At 40.8% G+C, this 24,431-nt stretch overlaps 1 protein-coding gene across 3 annotated transcripts; it reads right to left on the bottom strand.

Moving 5' to 3' along the window:
* Nucleotides 1-1,723: 1,723 nt before the first annotated feature.
* Nucleotides 1,724-18,167, bottom strand: LOC310894562 (uncharacterized protein). 3 transcript variants are annotated; one of them, XM_083824810.1, is made up of 5 exons: nt 18,112-18,167; nt 8,814-8,996; nt 8,464-8,538; nt 6,523-6,614; nt 1,724-5,406 (listed from the first exon to the last, which is right to left on the bottom strand). In XM_083824810.1, the coding sequence occupies exons 2-5, from the start codon at nt 8,913-8,915 to the stop codon at nt 5,394-5,396; spliced, it is 282 nt and encodes a 93-aa protein (XP_083680936.1). In that variant the 5' UTR covers nt 8,916-8,996; nt 18,112-18,167; the 3' UTR covers nt 1,724-5,393. The 3 variants fall into 3 exon arrangements, 1 of the variants encoding a protein (XP_083680936.1); XR_014580008.1 differs by lacking the exons at nt 8,814-8,996; nt 18,112-18,167 and adding an exon at nt 8,752-8,798 and having other exon boundaries at nt 8,464-8,546; XR_014580009.1 differs by lacking the exons at nt 1,724-5,406; nt 6,523-6,614; nt 8,814-8,996; nt 18,112-18,167 and adding an exon at nt 8,752-8,804 and having other exon boundaries at nt 8,424-8,538.
* Nucleotides 18,168-24,431: the final 6,264 nt, after the last annotated feature.

Here is a 24,431-nt window from a genome sequence, read left to right on the forward strand (position 1 = left end):
TTTTTTACAGGGAAAAGAGAACATTCTGGGGCACCCCTAGGTACAAGAATTAATTTTTTCAACTGTTTCTCTCTCACTGGAAATTTTTTCCCTGATGAAAGAGCTGGAAGATACAGATGCAGCATTAATAGTGTGCTTTCCTGGGCTTTTTGTGCAGGACAAAACATATTCTGAGCTTGCTTATCTTAAGGCAAAACTTGCACACAAGATGTGGGGGCAGAGCTTGTGGGCTAAGCCACAAGCTATTAAGACTAGAATAGTTTATCACATGTACAGAATCTGTGGGAAAACCATTCAAGGACATATGACTTTATCACCCCATACGAATAGGAAACCACCACCACCACCACTAAGAAAAGGTCACTCACTGCCAGCACATGATACACATGGAAATTGGACAGAGAACTTCATGTGTGACAAGCGAGATGGGGTTCACTCACAAACAGTACAAGGAAAGCCACGGATGTCTTTATCAGATCTGACCTTAGTCTCTCAGAAGAGGGAACGAGAATCACAAGACATCTGGACAACAGATGTGAAATGCAATCCACCTTTGTCTACCACATTTGTACTGTTATAAACAGAGCAAAGCTCGGGGACATAAATCATCATTTTAAATGACTACAGAAAGTGAAGGATAACCAGGACTCAGGCAATCTACCTCCAGATGGGCAAGGCAGACATACAAGATCAAAGTAATTGGACAAACAACAGGAGGAATCTGCAAATTAACACAGAAGAAAGAAAATTTTTTACTGTAGGAAACAGTAGATTGGGACTAGTACGACCTATTTTAGTACCTTTAGACAAACCTTGGAAATGTGCTAATTATCCACATTGTTTGTGCTTATGTGTGCTTCTTTCTTGGCTTCTTGCTGACATAAGCGTTCTTTGGGGATGCTCAAAAATCCATGCAATGACAGGTGAGAGGAAGACCTACTGCCTACCACATTAGGGTGGCTGGGACAGACCCAGCAAGGCAGCATGTTTGTAGCAATTTAGCAAGAAAAATTGAACGCAGAGTAAAAGTTAGGACCTGAAATAGCTGGGCATTTCTAGCCTCACTGAGATGGAAATCCTGGCCTTATTTTATTTTTTATTTATTTTTAATAGGCATACAAGCCATGGAAAGAGACCAATATCCCATCTTTCTCCGCTATCTAACCACAGGTAGAGGGGTCTGCTTCAAAGAGATAACAATGGAAACAGGAGATAACTGATGGATAACAGAAACCACATCAGTGAACTCCAACTGACTTCAATTTTCCATGGAGCACCTTTTTACACTGTGAACAGCATATGGAAAGACTGATTTGGAACACTTTTTTTTGAATTTATCAGATTGGCTTGGCCTCCCAAGAGAGGACTCTCTCAAAAGAGAACTTCAGAACAGGTTTAAACATTTTAGTCCGACATTTTGATATTTTTTTTTCCCATTTTTTTTTCATTCTAAAATCTTTAGTTTAATTTTTGTTTGTTTGTTTAGAACTGGATAGACATCAAGATAATTTAAGGAAACTTAAAAACCCTTATTATCTCCGTCCTCTTGAAATGACCTGAAAAGTCTTTTCTCAGGCAGAAACTGAATTTTGGTTTGGCTTTGGTGAGAAAACTGAAGAAGATTTGGTTTCAGTTAAATTGATGTTTTGTTTATTTATTTTTAAAATTTAGCTACAGAACTGAAAACTCAGTTGCCCACAGTGCTGCAAATTAAGCTGACTGTGCTTTAGCACCCCACAAAGCAGCAGGAGCAGAACATCAGTTTTGATCACTTCACATGAGTAACAGAGGAAATCAGGTTTGAGGATGGCTTAGAAGGGGAGCAATGCAGTCACCACCTGGATTTTGGCAGAGGAAAGCATGAAAGAGTCCGGGGGTCTGAGGGGTGGAGGACGGGATCATCAGAAAAGGGAGAGAGATTGGGTGAAGGGCTTGCATCAGGCTAACATACCGTGGTCTTGCCAAGGCAAAGCCCATGGTCAGTGGCTTGATGATAACTTTCCTCTTAATTTGACAGAAAAATAGAGCCAAAGGTAAATCAGCAAAGGTTGGCCAGTTCCATTTCAATAAACATCCAGAAGATGGGAAACTTTACCCAGCCTAATTGAGCTAGTCAGGCAGAACCAGGAGTTACTGTTAAACACCCTCTTTTATGAGCTTCCCAGGGCTTTCCTCAGGTCTTGGAGCAGTCTCTCAGACCTGCCAGCTGGTGGGCATGTACTCATGGAGCTGATTAACCAGCCAGCAATGCCTGCTGGCAAGGGCACTGCAGGCACCCCCTGCACCCTCAGTGCAAGGCAGAGGACAGGGCGATAGCGTGGGGACAGGGGATCTGCCACTCCCTTCTCAGGCCCACAGTCCCTGCAGTTTCCCCACCCTGCAGCATCCTCCCTGGCCTCAGCACTGTCACACTGAGTAAGAAGTCTTCCTGCGCAGGAAAACACCTCACACCATTTCAGAAATTATGGGAGTGCTTTCCTCCTCTGCCTACCTTTCCAGGTGTCCCCTGCAGCTGACAAGCTGAGGATATGTACTTGCTGAGGAAAGAGGCCCTCCACCTGCCCTGGTGCTGCCACCTAAGCCAGAGGTGCTGCAGCCGTACAGTGCTCATTTCACACAGGTAGCTCCAGGGAAGGAGCATGCCTGACAGGAGCCACAGCTCGAATGGGAAACTAAACCATAAATTGGGATCCACAACAACATAGTCAGAAAGCATTGATAAAAACCTAGAGACAGGAATGGGCATGCTTTTGTTCTTTGGGAAATACAATTTAAAAGGAATTGCTTATAGCACAGAAGAGAGAACTGTTACTGGCATTGCATACGGCATTGCTTTGGCACCTTGTAAGCATGTGTAATAACCTTGGAGACCTGTAAGTGTACAGAGATCCACAGTGTCCCTTTGCCATGCAGAAGGCTTGATCGGCAGCCTCTGGGTAGATATGATGTAGCTATTCTCAAAACCTGAGCAGCATAAACGCTTGCTGCCCTTTGCTAATAACCCAGGTTTACAAGCAAAACGTGGTCCTTAGGACAGAGCCACGGAGCTGGCAGGACTGCATTGCCTCCAGGATGTAAGCCACTATTTCTGCAAAACACAAGGCTGAGCTGTCTGGTTTTATGTTTGCACTGAGATGTCCTGGACTATTTTGCTCTCTAGTGGGCAGTACAGGGAAAAAAATATGAAGGCACCAGACTAGATCTCTTCTGTATAGGGCCTAGATGCTTTTGCCTTTCTTTTTTTTTTTTTTTTTTTAATTTATTTTCTTTTCTCTAAATTATCTCAGGTGAAATATGACCTTTTTAAGAACTGCCCATATCTTAGTGTCTAACGTAACTTGGAACAAATCCTTGCTGAGTATTTAGGATTCACGCAACACAAGCCAGTGGTAGGATTGCCAACTGACAGAAGTAAAATAGTGAGACTTTGCTTCTTCATTTAGATAGTATGTGAAACAGCTAAAAATTGTGATTCTTGTGACCTTACCAGGGTTTCTGATTACCCTTGTACCAACAGAGTTTTAATAAGTGCAAAATTAAAGCTGAAAAATGTGGAGTGTGTTTCTCACCTGACATATATTTTCTTCAAAATACAGGTGTGTGCTTCTGATCTGGGACCATCTTTATGCATCATAGAAATATTTCACTTAGAGCAGTGTTCAAAGGTTTGAAAGAAGGACAGCAGAGTCTGCTGCACACCTGAGAGAGAACTAGGAGTTGCATTAACTTACATGAAATTCAAGACACTTTCTACTTCACTTTGTCCCTCCTAAAAATCTTCAGCTCACACCTCAGCTCTTGAATTCTTACTGTCCTTTGCCTGTTAATTTTCTTTTCCTTTCTGGTTTTGGAAATTCTCTCTGGTATTTATTGTAACATTATTGTTCCCCTTTCATACAAAGCCTCAAAAAGAAGCCTCAAAAATGAAAAGTCATCACAAGTTGTTTTTATGCTGGTTTTAAAGGAAGCAAACATACATATTCCCAGACTCGGGGCAGAAATGTTGTAAGGGATCTGAAGGAATGCTAAATCTACATTTGCAGGCAAATTAAAAGGTTTATTCCTTAGCTGTCTACTTCCCTACTGTTTCTGGCAAAGGTAAAGAAAGAAGGAAAGAAGTGTGAAAGAAAAGAAGGACAGAAGTAAGAAAAGAAAGGAAAGATGAAAAAAGGAAAGAGAGAGAGGGATGGCAACAGATGCTGTAAGCCCTCCGTGGACAGAGCTATGACACCATTTCAAGGACTGCAATAACTCTTCCTTATGCAATAAGTATTTGCATATGTGTCTCAAGATGGGACATAACGGATGGCTGAAACTGAGATGGGAAACATGCTCATATTTGATCTTAGCATATACCACTAGCTTTTTAACAAGGATCCCCAGGCACCACTGAGCCTTTCTTTTTCAACTCCTCCTTCCTATCAATCCTTTGACGTATGTTATGCCTCAAAGCAAAGTCTCAACACTTTATTCTGCAAGAGAAAGGCAACAGCCCTGTCAGGAGTCAGACACAAATCTGGACCTTATTGTCAATCACTCAACAGCTGAGCATAGGGTGAATGGGAAGTTACAGGAGATCAGGATTCTGGGGCCTGTCTCCATTCAGTGTATCTGTTCCCTAACTGCCTGTGCCTGCTATTGCTTATAGCTGCCCTACTGGGGAATACAGGACCTTGAAATGACTTTGAAATTATTTTGACTTGCTCCTTGAAAGCAATAAGTTCACAGATACTACTTAAGATGATGAATATACTTTTGGTAACTCTTACAATAATTTGATGTTGATTGATGTAGGAAAAAATACGGTTTAAGTATGGCCACAGCTTTTGCAGCTTTATGATCCCATGTGCTCACTGACAGAGATAAAGCAGCTGAGTCCGTTGTATGATGTCAGTGAAAGTGAAGCTTCATCCTTTGTACACAACTACTTTGTAGGGTGGGGGCTGAATATCCAAGTGAATTCGGATTTTTTTGAAGTTATGCACACACACACACAAAGAAAAAAAAAAAAAAAAAAAAAACAACAAACAGCCAGAGCTATTTCTACCTTCTCTGAAGACTTTCTGGTGCTAGTTGCCATCTTAAGAGTTTCATAAACCAAAATGCATTTGTAGCTGTCCTGGCTTCAGCTACAATAGCAATATATGGCTCCATCACAAATAACTCATGTAGTAGGAGAGGACAGACTTTGCCTGCTGCTGCGTTCACCACTGCCATGAGCAGGGCAGCTGACCTGGCTGCAGGCAGTGGATTTTTCTTCTGTGCTCTTGCTCTTCAGAAGGAACAAACCACAGGTCAGAAAACAGAGAAAGCCAAATTAACGACTGAGCAATTTGTTGTCCAGAAGAAGCCACACACGAGCTCTGCCACCATCATACCTTCTCTAAGTACTCTCAGAGCCTCCAACTGAAAAGGAGTAAACAGAGATCTTGTGAAATATGTTTTTATGATTCTTCAGGAATGGTGACGATGGTGTAGAAACTAATAAATAGATTTTAGTAAAGGAAGGATAAATCAATCTGCCTATAACCTTAAAATGCATTTTAAATTGCTCTCAGGATTGAACGACTAGGACCATTTATGGGATAAAAGACTATCATTTGTGTAACGAAGCTCAGGGAAGTGTATTTTCCTCACTCCTGTCTCACAACACTCCTGCCCAGCCCTGCGGCCACACCACTACCCAAACCTGGACGTGGACACCAAGACACCTCTTCTGTAAGTTCCACACCTGACAGGTAAAAGAGTGTCACTCCCTGTTGTGACACTTGGCCTCATACTGCCTGGCTGGGGTCTGGTTTCCAGACAGTGGAGGCCTGAGCCTGCCCACAGCTCGCTCTGCCCCGCGGGAGCTGCATTGACCTGATGCCAGGGGAAGGCTTCCTCCACCTCCCAGGAGACCCAGCAGCATTGCAGGGTGATGCTGGCATCCCTGCCACACACGGAAGAAGAGGACAGAGCTCCCTGTGCTAACAGCATCACACAGACCTTTGGCACGTCCAATTTGGCTGCAAGTTTTGCCCACAGGGTCTCCATGACAACCCCTTGGTCTTATTGGTGATCTTGAGTTAAGGTGAAGAAAGGGCACAGAATCACAGTTTAGGTTAGAAGGGACCTCTGGAGGCTATGTGGTCCAACACCACTGCTCAGGAAGGTAAACCTAGAGCAGGTTGCCCAGGATCATGTCCAGGCAGCTTTTCACAGGAGAAACACCCAGAAAAGAACTAGGAAACATCCTTGCTTAGCTTTAATACCGTTCTCACTGTTTTTCCTGGCTTTTTGTTCTTTGCCTTCTAGGGCATTTTCAATTTCTGATCCCTGAAAGCCCTTTTTTTCCTCTTTCTCCTTTTATTTGTCTAGTTTGCTTTCACCCTCCTTTTCACAGGTCTGTTTTCTCTTTCTTCTTTTTTCATTTTCCTGAGAAGACCCTGCCAACCTTCCAGTTCAATAATATTATTAGATGGGGATAGGCAGGATAAACCTGAATCCATTACTATTTTACTCTCAGCTAACTCATTTTACCTTCTTTCCTCTAACAAGCTCTTCAATTGTTCAAGGCAGAACAAGGAGTCTGCCACATTTTCTGGAGTGAAAGGAGGCAAAGCTGCAGGCACCTAAAACGAAAATGCAGAAGATAACAGGTGGAAAGAGATAACCTGGAGTAGGAAGATACCGTTTGCCAAATTTTGACCTTAGTTCTCAAAAGAAGATCACTTGGATTGGTTTGCATTTAGCCACATTTTGCACAGTCTTCCACCCCAAAATAGACTTCACGGAGCTGTGATGAAGTATGATTTCAGATGAACTTTACTGAAGGTGACAGCTGCTAACAGCACAGCTCAGCTGAGCAAATTCCGAGGGTATCATTACACAGAGTACAATGGCAAACTGCAAACAGCCTCCCTTCTAACTTTTGCAGGACTGCACACAGGTGACCTTGCTTTCACTTTCACAGGATTTTAGTCTGCAGCAAGAGTAAAGTCTTTTCTTAAAAGACACAAATGCTTATGACCTTCTCTGAGGAGGACCAACTGCTCATCCCTTGTGTAAGTAATGATTTATTTTACTTCACAGTTCTGCTCTGTTTCTGTTCTAGTGGCATAGGTACTCAGTTTCTCCTTCTTTACTTTCCTTCCCATGCTCATTTTCTGTCTCCCTTTCTACAGCATATACCTCTGGAATGCAAGAGGTCCAGTCTGAACATCAGGGAACACTACTGTGCAGTTGACAAAGCAATGGAGCAGGCTGCCCAGGGAGGCTGTGGAGTCTCCCTCCTTCGGAGCTGATTCAAAAGATGGTGTGGTCACCCCCAATGGACATCTTGCACTTTTTTGAAGGGGCCTCACTTCACAGTGCAGTATTCCCGTGGGTGCATGACACACCATTCATCAGTGGGGGCTCCTCAGCCTGGAGTGGGCAGCTCCCCTCTAGGCTTGCAGGCACTGCCGCAGCCACCCATTCTAGCCCTGGCACAATGAGATGCAGAAGGAGCTGGGGGGCAGCTTTTCAGACTGGGGCACCGCAGGCCTGTGTGAGATATAGCTCAGAGAAATGATGGGAAAGAAGAGCAAGCGAAGAAGTAACTTCTTTCTGCCAGGGTTTCTTCTGCCCTTACGAGAAATATTTCAGCAGATAGCCCTCCGGCAACCTTCTGGGCTGTGAGGCTTTTCTTTTGAAACTTGTCTTCCCCTGTATTATTCTTGCAGGAATTTTGTTTGATTAACCTATGCACTTTCCATTTTTCCTTATTATGTATCATCTGGTGTTGGGAAAACCAAACACACAAGATACTAATGCTAGGAAGAGGCATAGAAGCTACTTGAACTCTGCTTCTTCTGTACCCAGTGTCCACAGTGCAGAGACATATTTCTCAGCATAGGAATTTCTGTCTGAGAAAACAAAAACTACTGCTTATGGAGAAGCAAGCACCTGCCTTCCTGATATCCTCACAGTAGACACTGGAACAGACACATTTTACCATTCTGGAGAGGAGAAGACCCCATATATTTCAGCCTCAGCTTTACACCAGAAACTACCCTTATACAAAAGACATGTTGTTACACTGTTTGTGGATCTGACATCTCTCCCGTGTTTCTGCTTCCACCACTGCATCTCCCCCTGCTTCTGGGGACAGGCCGAGCAGAGGGGATGGTGCCTCCAGAAATATGTCTGCCTGTCAATCCATACCTGTTTCCCCCTCACAGATGCTTTGCTCTTCCAAACAAACTAGAAAGCAAAAGTGCGTGCAGAGAGATGACTTCTTGGAAGTAAAAAACTGCTAAAACAAAACCTACCTGAAGCCCTACACCGGTTTTCTTCTTGACCATTTCTCTCAGTAGGAAAACATGTTTGTCTTGTCTTGAATGCTCATAAGCTCTGTTTGCACAAGGTGTCCAGGCAGTAACACACTAAGAATACAACCAGAAGCCCCAGCCTGTCACAGTCCTCAGTCCATCTTCATACCTGTGGGGTTGTCGAGTACTGGTGACTTCTCAGCAGAAGGTCTGAAAAAGTTGCCATCTCCTCCCCAATATTTGTCTGCAGTTCTCAACAAAAAAAAAACACTCCATTAGCACATCCACCTGCACACATAAAACCATTGCTTTCAAGCTATGTGGCTGAAAATATATCCAACGTCCTTTCCTATTCATGAGCCTTGCTACAACTACAGAAAGTTGTAGCAGTGTGGCTGCTCTTCCAGGAAGCACCTCCACAAGTATTTGTTCAAGGGAGATTTGCTCAGCAAGGTACCTCTGAAAAGGAAAGGTCTGATGGGCCCTCAAGGCTATAGCCACTTGGTAAATTCAGCTTACCTTGTCAGGGAACTCCATCAGTGCTTCTTGTAGGAGCAGATTGTCCTCAGCTGGGCTCAGTAGATTTGGTGCAACACAGATGGTGAGGTTGCTGGAGCTCATTGTGCTGGCTGAGGAGTTTTGGCTGGTGTTGTGAAGCAATGAATGCAATTGCTTGAGGAGGATGAGACTGGCTCTCAGCAACTTGTCAGCCACCCCGAGGGAACAGGAACATAACATTCATAAATTAGATATTGGCAAGATACATCACCAAGGCTTTCCTAAGGTACATGGAAGCCAGCAGCAGTGTTGCATATTTTTCAAGGTGCTTAGAAGCCAGCGTTCAATGCTTCAGTGCCTCAAGAAGGCGGTGTTGTTTCCCACCTCCTGATTTCACCCCAGCCCACTCAAGGGAAGCCTTCAAGCCTGGTCCACAGCAGAGGGACTGCCTTCACAAAGATGCTGTCCTTTCTCTCCCCTTTTGATATGAATTGTTTCTGTGGAGTAATCTCAAATGCTCTAGGAAGTGCCCTAACTAAAGGCATTCCTGCAACCACGACCCACACCCCCCAATTCAAACCTGCCAGAGGAGGTCTTTTGGAGTCCGCTTTGCTTAAATATTGTCTAATGTGATCCTGTTCCAAATGATCTAACCTCATCCTCTTTCACTGAAGGTCCATTTTCTTTGCTCCAGACTTTCTCCCAGGTCTCCATGGCCTGGATTTCTGAAGGCCAGTCTTGCTAGGACCATCATTGCCCAGGGAGATTGGCCTGAAGTGCTGGCAGAGCATAATGAAGGCCAAGAGAGTTTGAAGATGGAGCAAACTAAATTCATAATTGTGATCATATGATGGGGTCTTGTGGCAATGGGGAGTTGGGCACTGAAACTGTTTTAGGTACCCTGTCCTGTGTACAATCCTGTCTTCCAGTGTTAAACAATTATAAGTGTTCACTTTTCAGTCAGCAATTCAGTGAGGAAGATGCGGTCTGGCTTTCAAATCAGCAGGAAGGCCATTTTGCTGGTCAGCAAGGAGGTCCCTAAGCCACTGTGTTTCAGTCATGAGCTTGTGTGGCTTTCCCGGGATTCTTCATGACCGTACCTTTGCCATCCACAGTCACTCCCAACATTTTGTTATCTCTTCCTGTGACACTATGATGAGGATTAAGTGTATATTTACTCTAGCCATAGCAACCGTCAAAAAAAGGAAGGCTATGTCTTGTTTTGGAACTGGTAGAGAGAGGATGAACCTTGGCAATAGAGTCCAGTCCACGTACAGAATCTCTGCAGAACTCTATATTTATATTTATTTTCTTAACCCCAGCTTTTTAATGCCAATTTTGTACGTCCTCATATAATGTCCAGGTAGAAGGTAGAAGAAAACAAAAGGTAGAAGAAATATAAAGTCCTCTCCGCAGAGGAGAGAAACGCTAAGCAAAGCAGACGCAAATAGTGCAGCACAGGGTGCTGCAGACATGTCCTGCACGCTTCCCACTCTTCCTGGGATGCTTACACTGTTGGCAGAAAGAGCAAAGCAGTCCTGCCTGCTCAAGCCACCTATGTTCTCTCTTTAGCTCAGAATTTATGAAGCACAATAAGTCAATGTTGCACCATTTACTTTGCCCTGAAACTATCCTGGAAAGCAATTACAGTGAAATTTGCCTGGAAAACATACTACCTGCTATGTTCACTGATTAAATATTTCTGTCACATGAGAGAGCCAGAGTATGAATAAGTGCTGTAACTCTTTTAAAATAAACCTACACAATTTTATGATTGACAGAAAATACATCAGCCCATACAGATGCTGAAAAATGTAAAATTATAGTAGGCTTATGCAAACTGCATGGTGTGTTTGAAAAATACTCAGCAAATTTTCTGTAAAACCCACAGGACACCCCAAACTACACCACAGGAAGAGAGAAAATTTTAACTAATTTTATAGGTGATATGTAATCACAAATCAACAAATTCAATTTAGATAATAAAAGCTCCCTGATGAGTATTTTTAAATAAGTCAAAAAGAAAATACAGTGAGCAAGAACAACTATAGCATTTAACAGGAAAGCAGGTTCTTTTTTTAGAGGTGTTGTAAATCACCAGTGATTAACCTTCATATAAATAATGTATTAATAAGCCAAAACCTGCTCTCTCATGATGCATAGCTAACCCTTACTTAAAAATTACATATATCAGAATTTCAAAAATAGTAAGTCAGAGAAATTGAAAACGTAGAAAAAGTTTATGCAGTGCAATGAGTTGTAACGTAACGCTTTGTTCAATTCCATATGTCAAGAGAGTTGGTTGAATTTTCACACCGACAATACTTGGGAGATAAAGGCCAGAACTTTTATATGACATTGCTTGACAGATGTTTTAGAAATTTAGGGGGAAAATCCATATTTTGTGTTACATATACAGTGCTTCCCCTTTTTATTTCTACAAGCTATTAAAAGGCATTCAAGCAGTCTCATTTTTCATTTGAATGTCACATCTCTTCATGATGCTGACGTTACGTGTAACATCGGATCAGGTTTTGCTCTCACACAGATTATTAGACAGTAGATTGCATAGATTAGTAGACAGCAAATAGTAGATTATCTGCATTACTTGTGCTAACATCAGTGAAATTAGTTTGCTTTTGTTCCTTGAGCCAAAGGACATAAATCGAATTGATCTATTGAACTCAGTGAACTATTGATCAGCACATTTAATTCACCGTGTTCAAAAAACAAAAGGGTATACAAGAAAGGCATATTCTACCTTGACTACTACAACACCTGTTTTAGGAGTTATGAAGTTAAATAGTCCATGACAAAGCCCTTTCCCACCCCAGCCCCACCAGCAAGGATTGGAGAAAAAAACATTAAACTTTTAGAGCAATAAGGTTTTTAATAGCCTAGTAAATTTCCCTATACCATTCCCATTCAATGAGCCACTTTGTCTGACTTTCTATTTCTACCGAGTACCAATACAGGATTTCTTCAGGAAAAATTAAACAAACAAAAAAGTTGTTGTATAGCCTATAGTTACCTATGATATGCTATGGAAGATGTAGAATTCCTCGCTAATACAGAACTTTCCATTTACATCTAAAAACATATAGAGTATTGTTACTTTACAATCTACAGGCACTTATCTACACACAGACAAATCTGTGATAACAGACAGAGTGGTTGGCAACTCAACTCCACCCCAAAGGTAAGAAAGGCTCTAATTAAGATTCCCTGTGCAGCTTTAATGAAGCTTCTTTCGGTACACTTTTAATGACATGTCTATGTGGTCACTCCTTTTCTTGAGACACAAGTACGCTTTGTGCCTAGGATGAGCCATGATCACTGACAGGAGATATTTAGTGTTTGTGCTTCCTGCGTTGCTCAGCGTGCATCCCATATTTTCTGCATCACATTGAATAAGAGCATCTCTGCTCTGCCCATTCCTGTCTGTTCTCCTCTGCACTAGATTTCTTATCTCATCTGTCCTAGGCCCCACCTTTAGTCTTCTCATCTTGTTCTCAATTTTCTCATCCAGGCTCAGCCTCATCAGGTCTCAGACTCCCTCGCACCCATTCCAGGTCAATCTATATTGCATTTGCTTCTGCAGATGCAGCTTCTGCTAGCATAGCCAAGCTAGCTTTATGATAATTAATACAGGTAGCATTGAGTGAAACCAGGACTGAAAACCTCTTAAGACACTGAGTAGACACTTATTGGGCACCTGTGGCTGAACCCCATGTTGGCACAGCATTCAGTGCTGACATGGCACTGATGTCTGTGCACTGCCTCTCCCTTTTGCTAGTGCCAACCGCTCCCAGCCTCCCTCTCCACAACTGTTTTCTCTTCCATGGACCACATCAGTTTCCATCTCTTCTGCATACAAACTGGAGATTTCTTTTTCCTCAGTGCTGCCTGGATGTCATCATGAGAGATACTGAGACGTCCTTCTCTAGACAACAGCAGAAATGGCAGTAAGATTGCTGTTCATCTCTGTGTCTCCTAAACAGTTCTGATTTCCCTTTATGGCAGAGATTTCCATTTTGTCTCAAGACCAAAAATGTTGACCTGTTCAATCTAGTTAACTTTCACATGTGTTTCTCCCCTGACATTAGCTAAGAATCAAAAGCTAAGATCTTGTGTGACTTTGCCTTGATATTTTGGGGGTAGACAAACCAGAAGGCAGATGCTCATGACAAACCATCAAGCAGAGGAGAAGAGCTCCATCTCAGACTGCTCCCAAGCCCTCAATCAGCTTTGAGCATTGCCCAGCTAACAAACACATGCAAGGGACTTCTGCAAAAATGCAGTGCAAATGGGAAAGCTCAGTGCAAATGAACACTTTGTAATCAACATCACTGCAGTAAATGCTTATACTCAGTCTGACATAAGCTCATTTTATATTTGCTTACCCAGGATTTACAGTGTCAAAAATAATACCAAAATACAAGACTTCCTTCAGCTTTTTCATAGAGTTAAATTTCAATCTCCAGTTTTTATTACTTTGCACTCATTACAATTAGTCATGCATGTTGCTTTCATAAAAGCTATATCCAGGGAAAAAAAACCCTCCCTAAATAATCTCTAATTTAGTCCCTTAGAAGGAATTTGGCAGCCATTTCACATGATTAAACAGTGATTAAGTAGCTGCCCAAAATTGAGAAGCAAAATGCTTCTCGGTGGCCTCTGAAGTTTTCTCATAAAGAGCTGAGGCTTGTGTTATCCCTGTTACCCAGGGAGGAAGCCAATCTGCTGCATGGTGTACACTGGAAATAAGACTCCACACTTTCCTCATTTTCCCATCATCTGCAAATGTGGAGTATGTCTGGCTCCACGTTTTATTGTTTTCAAACTCACCCTGTGAGGAGCCCTCAGGCCGTGTTTCTGTTCTCTGCCATGTGTTAGTGCTCAGCCTGGGCCAGTACAGATCAAGTTGATGCTACTACCCTGGTGGGTTGCCTGTGCCTATTCTCACCAGAAGACTGATATGAACAGTTTCCATCAATCTGTTTATCAGATTTGGGATTCAATTAGCTCTTTCATTTGAAGTATCTGCTTCACTTAAAACTGGGTTTTGTTTATTTTTTTTTCTTGTGGTTAAAAAAGTTTTTGGCAGGTTTCAGCCAAGCTTTGGGGGATTTTTGTTTTTCAGAAGCTTTTAGGCTGATATACATACATATGTCTAAACCTGCTGATAGTTTTTTTTTTTTTTTTTTTTATAAGAGGAAGCTGATAATGATTTTTGCATCCAGCTACGCATTGCGTGGGTTGAGGGTATGGGGTTTTCCCATTAATTTTTATTCGCAAAGAATATATTTTTCTCCATCTCTAATTTGCAAGTTGATATGCTGTTAACATTATTGGGCCTGCTGTTCACTCCAATTTGTGCTTGACCTGATGTACACAGCGGGGCCTCCTGGTATTCCCCTGTCAAACCCAGCAGGACTCTGTCAAGGACTGTTTGCATGGATTCAGTTGCAGTGATAATGCAATGATTGAGATCAGAAACTGGTTCACAAGGGAAGTGTAGGGTTTACCTAAAGGCTAACCTGCCTGCATTTAATGAACTGCATGACACAAAACTGCCTCAGGAAATCCCATATACAGAGGAGAAAAGTAACTCAAGCCAGACGTGTGCATGGTATCATGATATCCTGGAGAACCTGGGAGCTATCTGCAAGAACTTTGTTATTTATGATGTAGTTAGCATTGATGTTTCATCAGCTCCATGATACATACTAGGAAGTTTCTACTCCTGAAATCATAGCATTAAATGCTATAATTTAATAGTTATTTAATGATATGAGAGGTTACTTATGACATCAGGTAAAAGTTAATACAGACAGATTTGTATGTTTATCCAGAAAATGAATTATTCTACCAATTAAATCATCAAATACTTGTTTATGATTTTCAGAATTCTATTTATAGGCAGTTAGATTTTTAATTGCTAACCATTAGGTTGCTGTTCTCACACTATAAACTCCTCTGCAGGGAGATAAGAGTTTCACATACAGTAAGACAGAAATTCTACATACAAGGCATAAAGAGGGCATCATTAATTTATAGCAATCTTAGTCTCAGTTTCTTTAATTCCCTCTGCATGAATGCTACCTATGCAGGTTGTTCCTGACTTTGAACGAGCAAAACATTGATCTGAGAAGTAAGGAAAGAAGACAAACTAACATTTCAATGGCTACAGAATATGACAGATTTACCTGCAGTCTGCAATCAGACACCAAGTACCTAAATGCCAAATAAATAACCTTCCTACTGTTTGCTCTGTTTTTTATCTAGACAGACTTCCCGATGAAAATCTTCATGGCCTTGGTTTATCTGCTGAACCTAGGAACAAAGATGTTATGCTGAAGCCAGTTATAATTGTGATTTTTTTCTATGGCTAACAAACCCGCCAGGCTACTAATCCCAAGTCAGCAACATGACTAGATGGTATTAAAGTCAGTGTAATTGATAGGAAAATATTCTCAGGGGTACAGCCAGGGGCTCTGGCTTCGGCAGTGGCTTCTACAGGTCCGAGGGGAGAAAGGGACCGTGTTGTCTCCAGGCAGGTTGAAGGAATTGGTCTGAGTTTAGTTCAGTTCCTTGTTTGAAGGTGCCTTTTGCTCTTTCTCTGGGGGGTGGAGGTGTAGAAAAGAGAAAGCAAAACTGAAGGGAATGCACCCAGCCTGCAAAAATCTGCTGGGGAAGGGCTACTTCATTCTTACATCTATTTGGCTCAGTGTGCTTCACCAAGCAGATGGGAGGGGTTTTTGTTCTGGTTTACACGTTGTGTGTGCTAAAATCCTACCTGTGTGGAGACGTGGAACCATTTGGCTGATGCCTTCAGACAAGAGATGGCACGGTGCTATCTCACAGCTCTGGCTGACGCAGGATCCCTCCCAAACAGTTTGAACAATTTTTGCATAAATATGTGAAGGAAAGATACTGAGGTGGTAGGTGGGTGAAGTTTTCCTTAGGGACATGGTATAATGTGAGTAGAATTCATTTCAACTTACATTAGCTGTTTAAGAACTAGCTCGTCCTCTGGGTTGCATGCATATTCAATAGAGAAAAAACGAGTTGCTTAGGAGAAGCATTCACTTGATCTTATGAACAAACAAATGCAATCCAAAGGTTTCACTCTGCTTCCACTGACAAGAGATAGAGCATAATTAATGGGAATTACAAAGTTAGGTGAGATGAATCCCACAATTGTTGTCTCAATTTGAAAAATGTGTATGGATTTGATATGGCTCTCCAAAATATAAGTTGGCATCATGAGGTACCTTGAAATCAGACTGCAGGGTGGTGAACGCAGGCATGTTACCTTGTCTTACTGTGTTACAAAATACACTGTCATGCTTCCTAGATAACTGAGTGCAAGATCTTTGCCCTTTATAAAATGCACGTGCTTAACTTCCTCTGTAACATGGAGCTCTCACTCCTCACTGTCTCTCACTATCCACAAAACACTTGGCTTCAGGATAAAGCAAACTAGCATCATTTGTCTCTGAAATAGTTTTGCATTCCTACAAAGAAGCAATGATCCTTGGAATTAGTGCTAGAAAATCTAGGGGATGTGTGAAAGGGAGCAAAGAAAAACACTCCTTACTGCTGCAATCAGACTCGTTGCTTTCAAGCAGCTTGACCCAACAGCAGCTTGGAGTCCAGCTCTTCCCATCCCACTAGTATTATCTACCCTGCTCTTCTGCTGTTTGCTTTTCTCATCCCCTGGCTCTCTCACTGCAATTTTCATCTGCTACTACTTAGTGGCAGTGCTGGCAAAAGCCTTGCACTGAACAACTCCCTCTTGGCATGGGGGCCCTCCTGCCGGTGCTCCACTTCCCAGCTGCTTTGAAACTGCAAAAATTAAAGGCTTGGCTGAACCACACGCTGAGAATGCCAGCAGTTTGGGGGGCTCCAAGTAGACAACATATCAATAAACTGTGCTAAGTCTCAAAAGCATATTAAACGCTAATGGCCTTCCATAACATAACAGCTCTGACAGTCTTGCCTGAGTTGGTCTTCTCTGCCTGAGAAACATCAGCATCACTTAATATGAATGAGGAAGTTATATGACATTAAAACCACAGCTTCCAAAGCCAGATTCTGTTCAGATCGAAGGTGGCATAAATCTGAAGTAATTTCATTGTTATCATACCCTAGGTTCAAGTCAATATAACAGGGAATAAAATATATTCCAGCAAGCACTGCTAGCCCTTACTTTAACAACACATTTTAATTTTACAGAGAATGTTAACTAATGCAATCTGAAGAGGAAGATGGAAATAGAGTGTGGAGACAAGTCACTTTCAAACGAATGAATATATAATGTCTCCCTGTGAAGCAGCTTGCAAGCAATGCAATTGCTCATCCAGAATAGGCTTTTTAAAAATTTTTAGCTAATGTTAATTTAAATACCATTTTAATAGCTTTGAAAGAAATTTAATACTTGATTAAACTTTATTGTGATTAATTATTCCAGTATTTCTTAAGCTTGATGTATTAGATTCTGATTTCACTTGCATTTTGTTTTCTACTACTTTAATTTCATTAGCTTCAAAGAAATAACTCCAGATTTTTATAAGGAAAACTTGGAAAAGAAATAGGCTCTGTATAATTTTAAATATCATTAAATTGTGCATGATACAACTGTTATTCACACCTCCTTTCATTTATTCTGAAAACAGGAAAAACATAGCAACTCCACTGAGCTGAACAGCATGCAGAGCATGATTTAAGCACTACTAAAATATAGATCTAAACAGGTGACTTTCATGTGATTCATTTTCTCTTTTATTGGGTAAACTGTTAAATAACCAGCCCAAGAGAAGCCAACAGGACAAGTGAGTTAAAAGGAGGCTTCTGGGAGACTGGTTTAAAGCTTTTACCTTTAACCCTGCAATCACATAATTTCATTAGAATAATAAAAATTAAAAGGTTAAATCATAATAATAATAATGATAATAATAAACAAACAAACCACAACTGAGTGCTTTTGGTTCTGCATCTTGCATTTACAATGAGACCTACCAGCCCTACTGAGCCTCAGCAAAGATGCTGAGCGGAGCCTGCATGAGTGAGACTTGTTTTCTCTGGAGTGAATGAGTGAATAACCCTTTTCTCAGGTGTGACTAAGTCTCTCAGTCACTCCAAGATCTCCAGATGGCAATGTTACCTAAGTAACATTCAAGAATGATGCTAAATTTGCCAGGTGCCCACAGATATGTAGAGAGACATCTGTGTTTCAGTGATACTTCAGCACTAGTTAAAATTATCAGCAATAACTATACAGGAAAAATAATGCTCCTTCGTGGATATTGCTTACCACATCTCTGACTGGTAAGATATTGCCATTCAGTCTTCACTACGTGAATATTCTGGAGGCATTCAGAACATTGCCCTCACAAATTAATGATGTCCTCCTTTAGAAGCTCAGGAAATGAAGCACGATTGGTCACACGGGAAATACAAAGTGCTCAACTGTGACCACAAAGCTCCAGTGACTTATTTCAAACCCGTGAAACACACGTGACAGACAGGAACACGGTGAGAACCAAGGCTCGAGCGCACAAGGAAGTTTTCTCAAAGACCCAGAAACATCCAGGTGCACTTGTTCTTGCCCAGTAAAGCATATAACATAATTTCTAAGCTCATGGTGTCTATATTGGGAGTTTACAGCTCTATGATTTTTCAGTGCATTGGTTAATAGACACATGACATTCTGGATTTGTAATACCTGACAGGTTGTGCTGCCATGTTATACTTCAATACATTATATATCTTTCTATATATACATACATAGAAAGATTTTCTTTGATTCAGAGCAGTTAATGAGAGAGATTCCTGACGTAAGAAGCTATGCCATAATATGCTTGAGGCTTGCAAAGTAGAGAACTGGAAAGGATTAGACTTTAAGGGACAAGTTCATGCCTGAGTCTGCCCCCAAGTGCAAATGGCCAGGGTGTCCCAGCAATGGCTAACATGGAATGACTCCAGTGCATGAGCTCTTCTGTTGTTCTACCTTCTCTGACAGGCAGTTTCCAAAAGTATTGTATCAATATTTAAAGCTCAGCCCATTCTTGGATGTAACATTTTGTCCAGCAAAGCATACCGTCTTCACTGCACAACACTATTTGAAAAAGTTTTAATAATACTGATCCTATAATTAGTTTAAGAAATAGTTAGCATTTTCCCCTTTTCTTTAGGTTTGTTTTCTGGCCTGATCTCCACTTACTCAACTAATTTTTATTTCTGTTATTGGATTTCTTTAGCAATTCAATTTCCCATCAAATAGAGCTCTTATACACACCATTAAGAACAGAGGGTTAGTTACGTTGCATTAGGAAAGAAGAACATTTATTGTACTACACTAACAAAAACATTCAGTTTACCTCTTTGGTCAGTTTAACATCTGTCTTTACAAAAGTCCCATTAATTTACAGCCTGTGATTCATTTATTTTTGCTAATCCTTCTGCTGCTTGTGAAGGGTTGTAGCATGCACCACAGCCCTAGATTGTTAATGTTCCCATCTTTTCTCTGCTTTTAATCCCTCTCAGTGGTGGATGTTTCAGATGCCACTAACAGATTCCATTAGTATTGACTGTTTACCACACCAAATGCTTTATGTGCACTGTCAGATCTAATCGGGTGTGTGCTTGAACAAAATCCATTATTACCTTTGCTTGTACTGCAAAGAGCGAGACTAGTAAATTTTCTTACCTCACGGATTACTGAATCTTTTTGATGAACGGTGCTGTTTGTTGATGGACTGAGATTTAAATTATTACGAATCCTGAAGAATTTTGAATGATACATGATAAAGGGACTCTGACTAGATCCAGCATCTCTTGCCTGCCCTGTGGAGCAAGTCTCATAGCACAATGAACAAAAGCATCAACTATTCTCTGTGTAATACATATAGACTTACAGAGAGAGAGAGAGAGATCCCAAAGCTCTGGCTAAACCAGTTTGAGCTTAGGCAGGGTAGTGTGACAAATTTAAACATGGATATGGCTTATAATATTTCCTTTTAATTTTCTTTCTGGACAAATCCACCTCTGTTCAGCTCCATCATCAGCATGTTAAAGTGTTTGTTAGGATTGCATGTAGCCCTCTGGTGACTGCGTTGATGGATGATAGCTTTCTGCTGTGGGAAGAGATCGAGTGCCTAGGGCTGATTCTTTCATACGTGTTAGCATTTTTTTTGACCATGAGGTTTTGTTCATATGCCAGTATCTTAGCAACAGCAGACAGCCTGATCAGTGAAGTTCACTGTTTCCTCCCTGGGAAATTAATACAATGGTGACATTCCAGTTTAATCCTCTATTTCACTGCATTTTGAGGTATAGAAGATCAATTTATTTAGTGCTGTACTCTACAAAGCATCCGCTTCTGGAGCAACCAGCCCACAAAGGATTTGAATAATGTTGCTGTGATAGGGAAAGCAACCGGTGCACTAGAAATACAGTGCCAGTTAACACATAGCTCTTTGGTAGGCTGGTAAGTTCATAACCTAGGGGGTTTAATGACTTAAAATCAGGGAACAATAATAAACAAGGTAACCTGCAACTTGATGAAATATAGGCCAATAGTTTAAAATGCACCTGCAAAAAATTAAAAGTTCAGGAGATCATATATTACTCAGGGTACAGTGGAATAGAAATAAGCTCTTTTGGAAATTATACCTGTACAGCAATATGACTGCAAATACATTTGGCACAATACTATTTGAATTGTTTGGAAGACAGTATTCAGATATATATCCATGTATTTTTTGCTTAAACAAAGGTTAGAAGCCAAGTATAAGGCTCCATTTCCTATGACACTGTTGGCTCTTCTGTTTAAGGATATCTCTTACTGTGTTGGAAGGCACTGCTCTAATGTAAAATGGAAGTATAACATGACTGCACATTTCTAGATATCAATCTAAATGTTTAGCATTAAAAAAAAGGAAAAAAGAAAAAAGAAAAAAAAAACAACAAAGAAAGAAAGAAAGTGTTGAGTGCTATAGCTAGATAATATTGTCTTTAGGGTCCTACTTTAAAAAACAGGCTTCTCCCTACTTTCTCTTCAATATCTAAAAGTTCAACATTACACTGCAGGATATGCTCTGAAAGCCCAGTTCTGCAGCCCTTACTCACAGGAGCAGCCCCAAGGAAGAAACCTGAAAAACACCTGTGAAGGTTGCTCCTCTCATGAACACCAGACGGAAGGAAGGAGGGAAGGAAGGAAGGAAGGAGGGAAGGAAGGAAGGAAGGAAGGAAGGAAGGAAGGAAGGAAGGAAGGAAGGAAGGAAGGAAGGAAGGAAGGAAGGAAGGAAGGAGGGAAGGAGGGAAGGAGGGAAGGAGGGAAGGAGGGAAGGAGGGAAGGAGGGAAGGAGGGAAGGAAAGTATTGATTCCAGGCTGATAGGTTCTTGTTCAAACAAGCATATGGTGCATAAAGTATGCTTAATATCTGAACAGCACTGCCAGTCTCCTGTTGTTCAGATTTTCCAGATCTATAGTCTGGAGCCATGCATTCAGTTGTATTCACGCCCCAATATTTTTGTGCAAGTTTCAACAACACTACACGTCTGTGATGTTAATGCAAGAATCTCACTGCTCAGAGACCTGCAGAGTATGTGCTAACTGACCACAGCAGACTTGCACAGGAACCTGGTCAGCATCACTCTCTCTTCTGAAACTGATACGCATTTGATGGCTCCTTGGCTGTTAATTTTCTGCAAAACTCAACATTTACACACTGCGATTGAAGAGAAATTACAAGAGGCCTTACTGGCAGTGTTTTAAAATTGCTACGGAACTCTGAAGACTTAAATGTCTTCTTGATCATGAGACCACACACTGAAGAAAGGATTAGCATGAGATGCAACGTGTTTTATCGGGGTGGCTGTATATAGATTCTGACGTTCAGAGAGCTAACTTGTTCTTCAGGAAACATTTACTTACAAGTAAAAAGGAGATAAAAAAAAAAAAATGGGATTTGAGGGGGAAATCCTTATTGTGTTAGATTCAATGTGCCTGAGGCCTTGGCTCTGTAAGTGCCTTGGATTTTTTTCAGTTTATTTCAGAGAAACATTGTAATTGGCAGGAAATTCGCCGAATTTTGTTTGGAGAGAGTTATTTCTTAGAACCAGAAGTCAAATTGTGATTGGAGAAAAATAAATGAGATAACAGCATTCTTTTCTGTTTACAAATAATTAACATTTCTTTTTGTAAATGATATTTTTATTAAGATTAAGAAAAAATAATATTTTTATGAGGAAAAAAATCTTTTTTAATACTTTTGAAGCTCTTTAATGTTAAAAAATATTTAACAGTCAACAGCATTTCCTTTGCCTGACCAGGAAAAAATGTTTGAGCCTTCAAAGTTTAGTATATCTAAGAAATATTCTTACTCTTAGTGCTCACAAGAATATTTATAATAAAACCCCATATTTCTATTCCAGAATCATAACCACATAGAAAGACAAAATGTCAGACTGCAATATTCCAACAAAATGCAGTTGTTTGGGAAAAAATATCAAATTTTGTAAAACTACTTTTAAAAAATGTTAATGACTGATGCAATGCCTGCATGTAGTGCTACTCTGTTTACCAGAATATTTTATTTGAATACATGAATATGCTTTTTCATGGACCTGAGAACATTGCCTCATGTCTGATAGCACATTTTTTGCAGCTGTGGGGAATGAGAACCTGAATTTCTGCTGCTTATATCCTCAGCCCATTATTTCCAGAAAAATCTTCATGGAGCAACTTACTCACATTCAAGATACATTAAAGGCAGGCAGCCAAAACTTTGAATCTTTTGAAGCAAAAGGATTTTTTGAAGCAAAAGGCTTTTTGACACAAAAGATAGGCAAACATGAAACCCTTTATTTACAGACATTTTGTTGATGTGCAGATACCACAGTAGTGCACAGTGTTCTTTAAGAAGTGGAGAGAGAGACACTGCCTACATATTACCAGTAAAATAAAAGGACAGATGCCCTATCAGATGCCCACAATTAGCCATACATAACAATAACAATATTATCACAAGCAAAAGGATCACATTTTTAACAGTCTGTTACTTAGGAATGTTTCAGCAAAATGTTTTTCAGAATTCCCAGTGATATCTACAGAGATAAAAAGTTTCCCACAAATAAATATTTGAGAACAGCTGGTGATGCTATTTTACTCTCTCCGCTCCCCTACTACTCCTTTTTATCTGTCTGGTCTTACAACTAAAAAAAGTATTAAAAGGACAAAACAACAATTACCGTTTCAGTTATGTGTTCCCGGGTAGTCTAAATCTCACCTGTAATTTTCTCATTTTCCTAATTAAAGTCATAAGAATTTACAATTTAAAAACATGTATTGGAAATTAAGTACTTCAATCAGGATCTTACTAGGAAATAGTGGAGCATAAATATTTCATACAACTAGGACCAAAACTACCATTATTAATATTACCATTAATAACAAGGTAAACCAGTGAGGACTTGATTAAGGATTTAGAAGATACGGAAAATGATACAGGTGTGGCTGAAGGGTAATGCCAAAAGCAACTAATTACCATGGGTTTCAAGAAGAGACTTAGAATGTGATTAAGCTGGTGACCATTTAATCTCACTTCTTCATTTGTGAATATACCCTCCCCAAACCTTACAATGAGTAGGAAAACCATCATGGAATTTACAGAAGATGAGAATGGAAACTTTAACGTGAGCCTCGTCTTTAACCATTAACTGGATCTCTGTCATGCTGACCATCTTCAATTCACATCAAAACCAATGAGAAATGTCAAGCTGCATAACAGAGCCTTGTGTGGGGAGCGCGGACAAGTAGTTCTGATATGGCACTGCAAACAGAGTCAAAGACAGCCCCCTTACACATCCATGAAAAGACAGACAAATCCAAACCCAGGCCCAGCTCTGGATACTGAGCTGCTGGACAGCTAGATCTACAGCAGCTCTTCCAGTTTGTAACTGCTCCAAGTCCCACAGGCCATTTGCACTGACAATCCTCATTACTATAAGAGAAGATCTGGGGGCTACCTCTAATGGAGGAGTCCTCCAAACTATGTGGAACCAGAACAGAGACCTTTTCTCCTGCAGGCAGAGAGAAACCACTCAGCCATTGTATAATTCTTATAAAAGCTGTCTTTCGTGTGTTACTAGGAAGTGAGCAAGTAAAAACAGCATGCTCTGAAGTCTTCATAATGAGCGAAGAGACCAGTAGACCAGCAGAGGTAAGACACATTGTCCTTAGCAAGATAAGAATGAAACATAGGTAATTCACCTTTGATAATTATGTGGTGCACAGGCACCAGCTTCTGCCTGCCAACAAGCCTCCCTTTGTGTTTCTCCTGGCATTAGCCAGCACGTTAAGTGCTTATGTGATCTAGACCTCCAGCCTATCTCAGCAGTCGTATTAAGGAAGAGTAAACTAGAGTCAGCAAAGTCATCGTGCTGACTCCTTTCTCTTTAAAGACTTGGTTTGAAAAGCTGCCTACTGCTCCTCAGAATAAAACTTTTGTATAATGGGGGCTGGCTTGCTCATAGAGAATATCAATGTAATAGAAACTCCTGTACACAAACTGCACATCAGTTTAATGTAATAGTTATGTTTAAATCATCATTGCTTACAGGAAAGTGAAA

Source organism: Anser anser, assembly GCF_964211835.1.
Source record: "Anser anser genome assembly, chromosome: 2".
Taxonomy (NCBI): Eukaryota; Metazoa; Chordata; class Aves; order Anseriformes; family Anatidae; genus Anser; species Anser anser.

Excerpts from the sequence above, each read along its gene's own strand:
- LOC310894562 (XM_083824810.1), bottom strand. The coding sequence starts at position 8,915 with ATGAGCTCCAGCAACCTCACCATCTGTGTTGCACCAAATCTACTGAGC. Across the intron at positions 8,539-8,813 it reads TGATGGAGTTCCCTGACAAG|ACAAATATTGGGGAGGAGAT; the intron begins GTAAGCTGAATT and ends TGAGAACTGCAG. Across the intron at positions 6,615-8,463 it reads AGTACTCGACAACCCCACAG|GTGCCTGCAGCTTTGCCTCC; the intron begins GTATGAAGATGG and ends TTTTCGTTTTAG.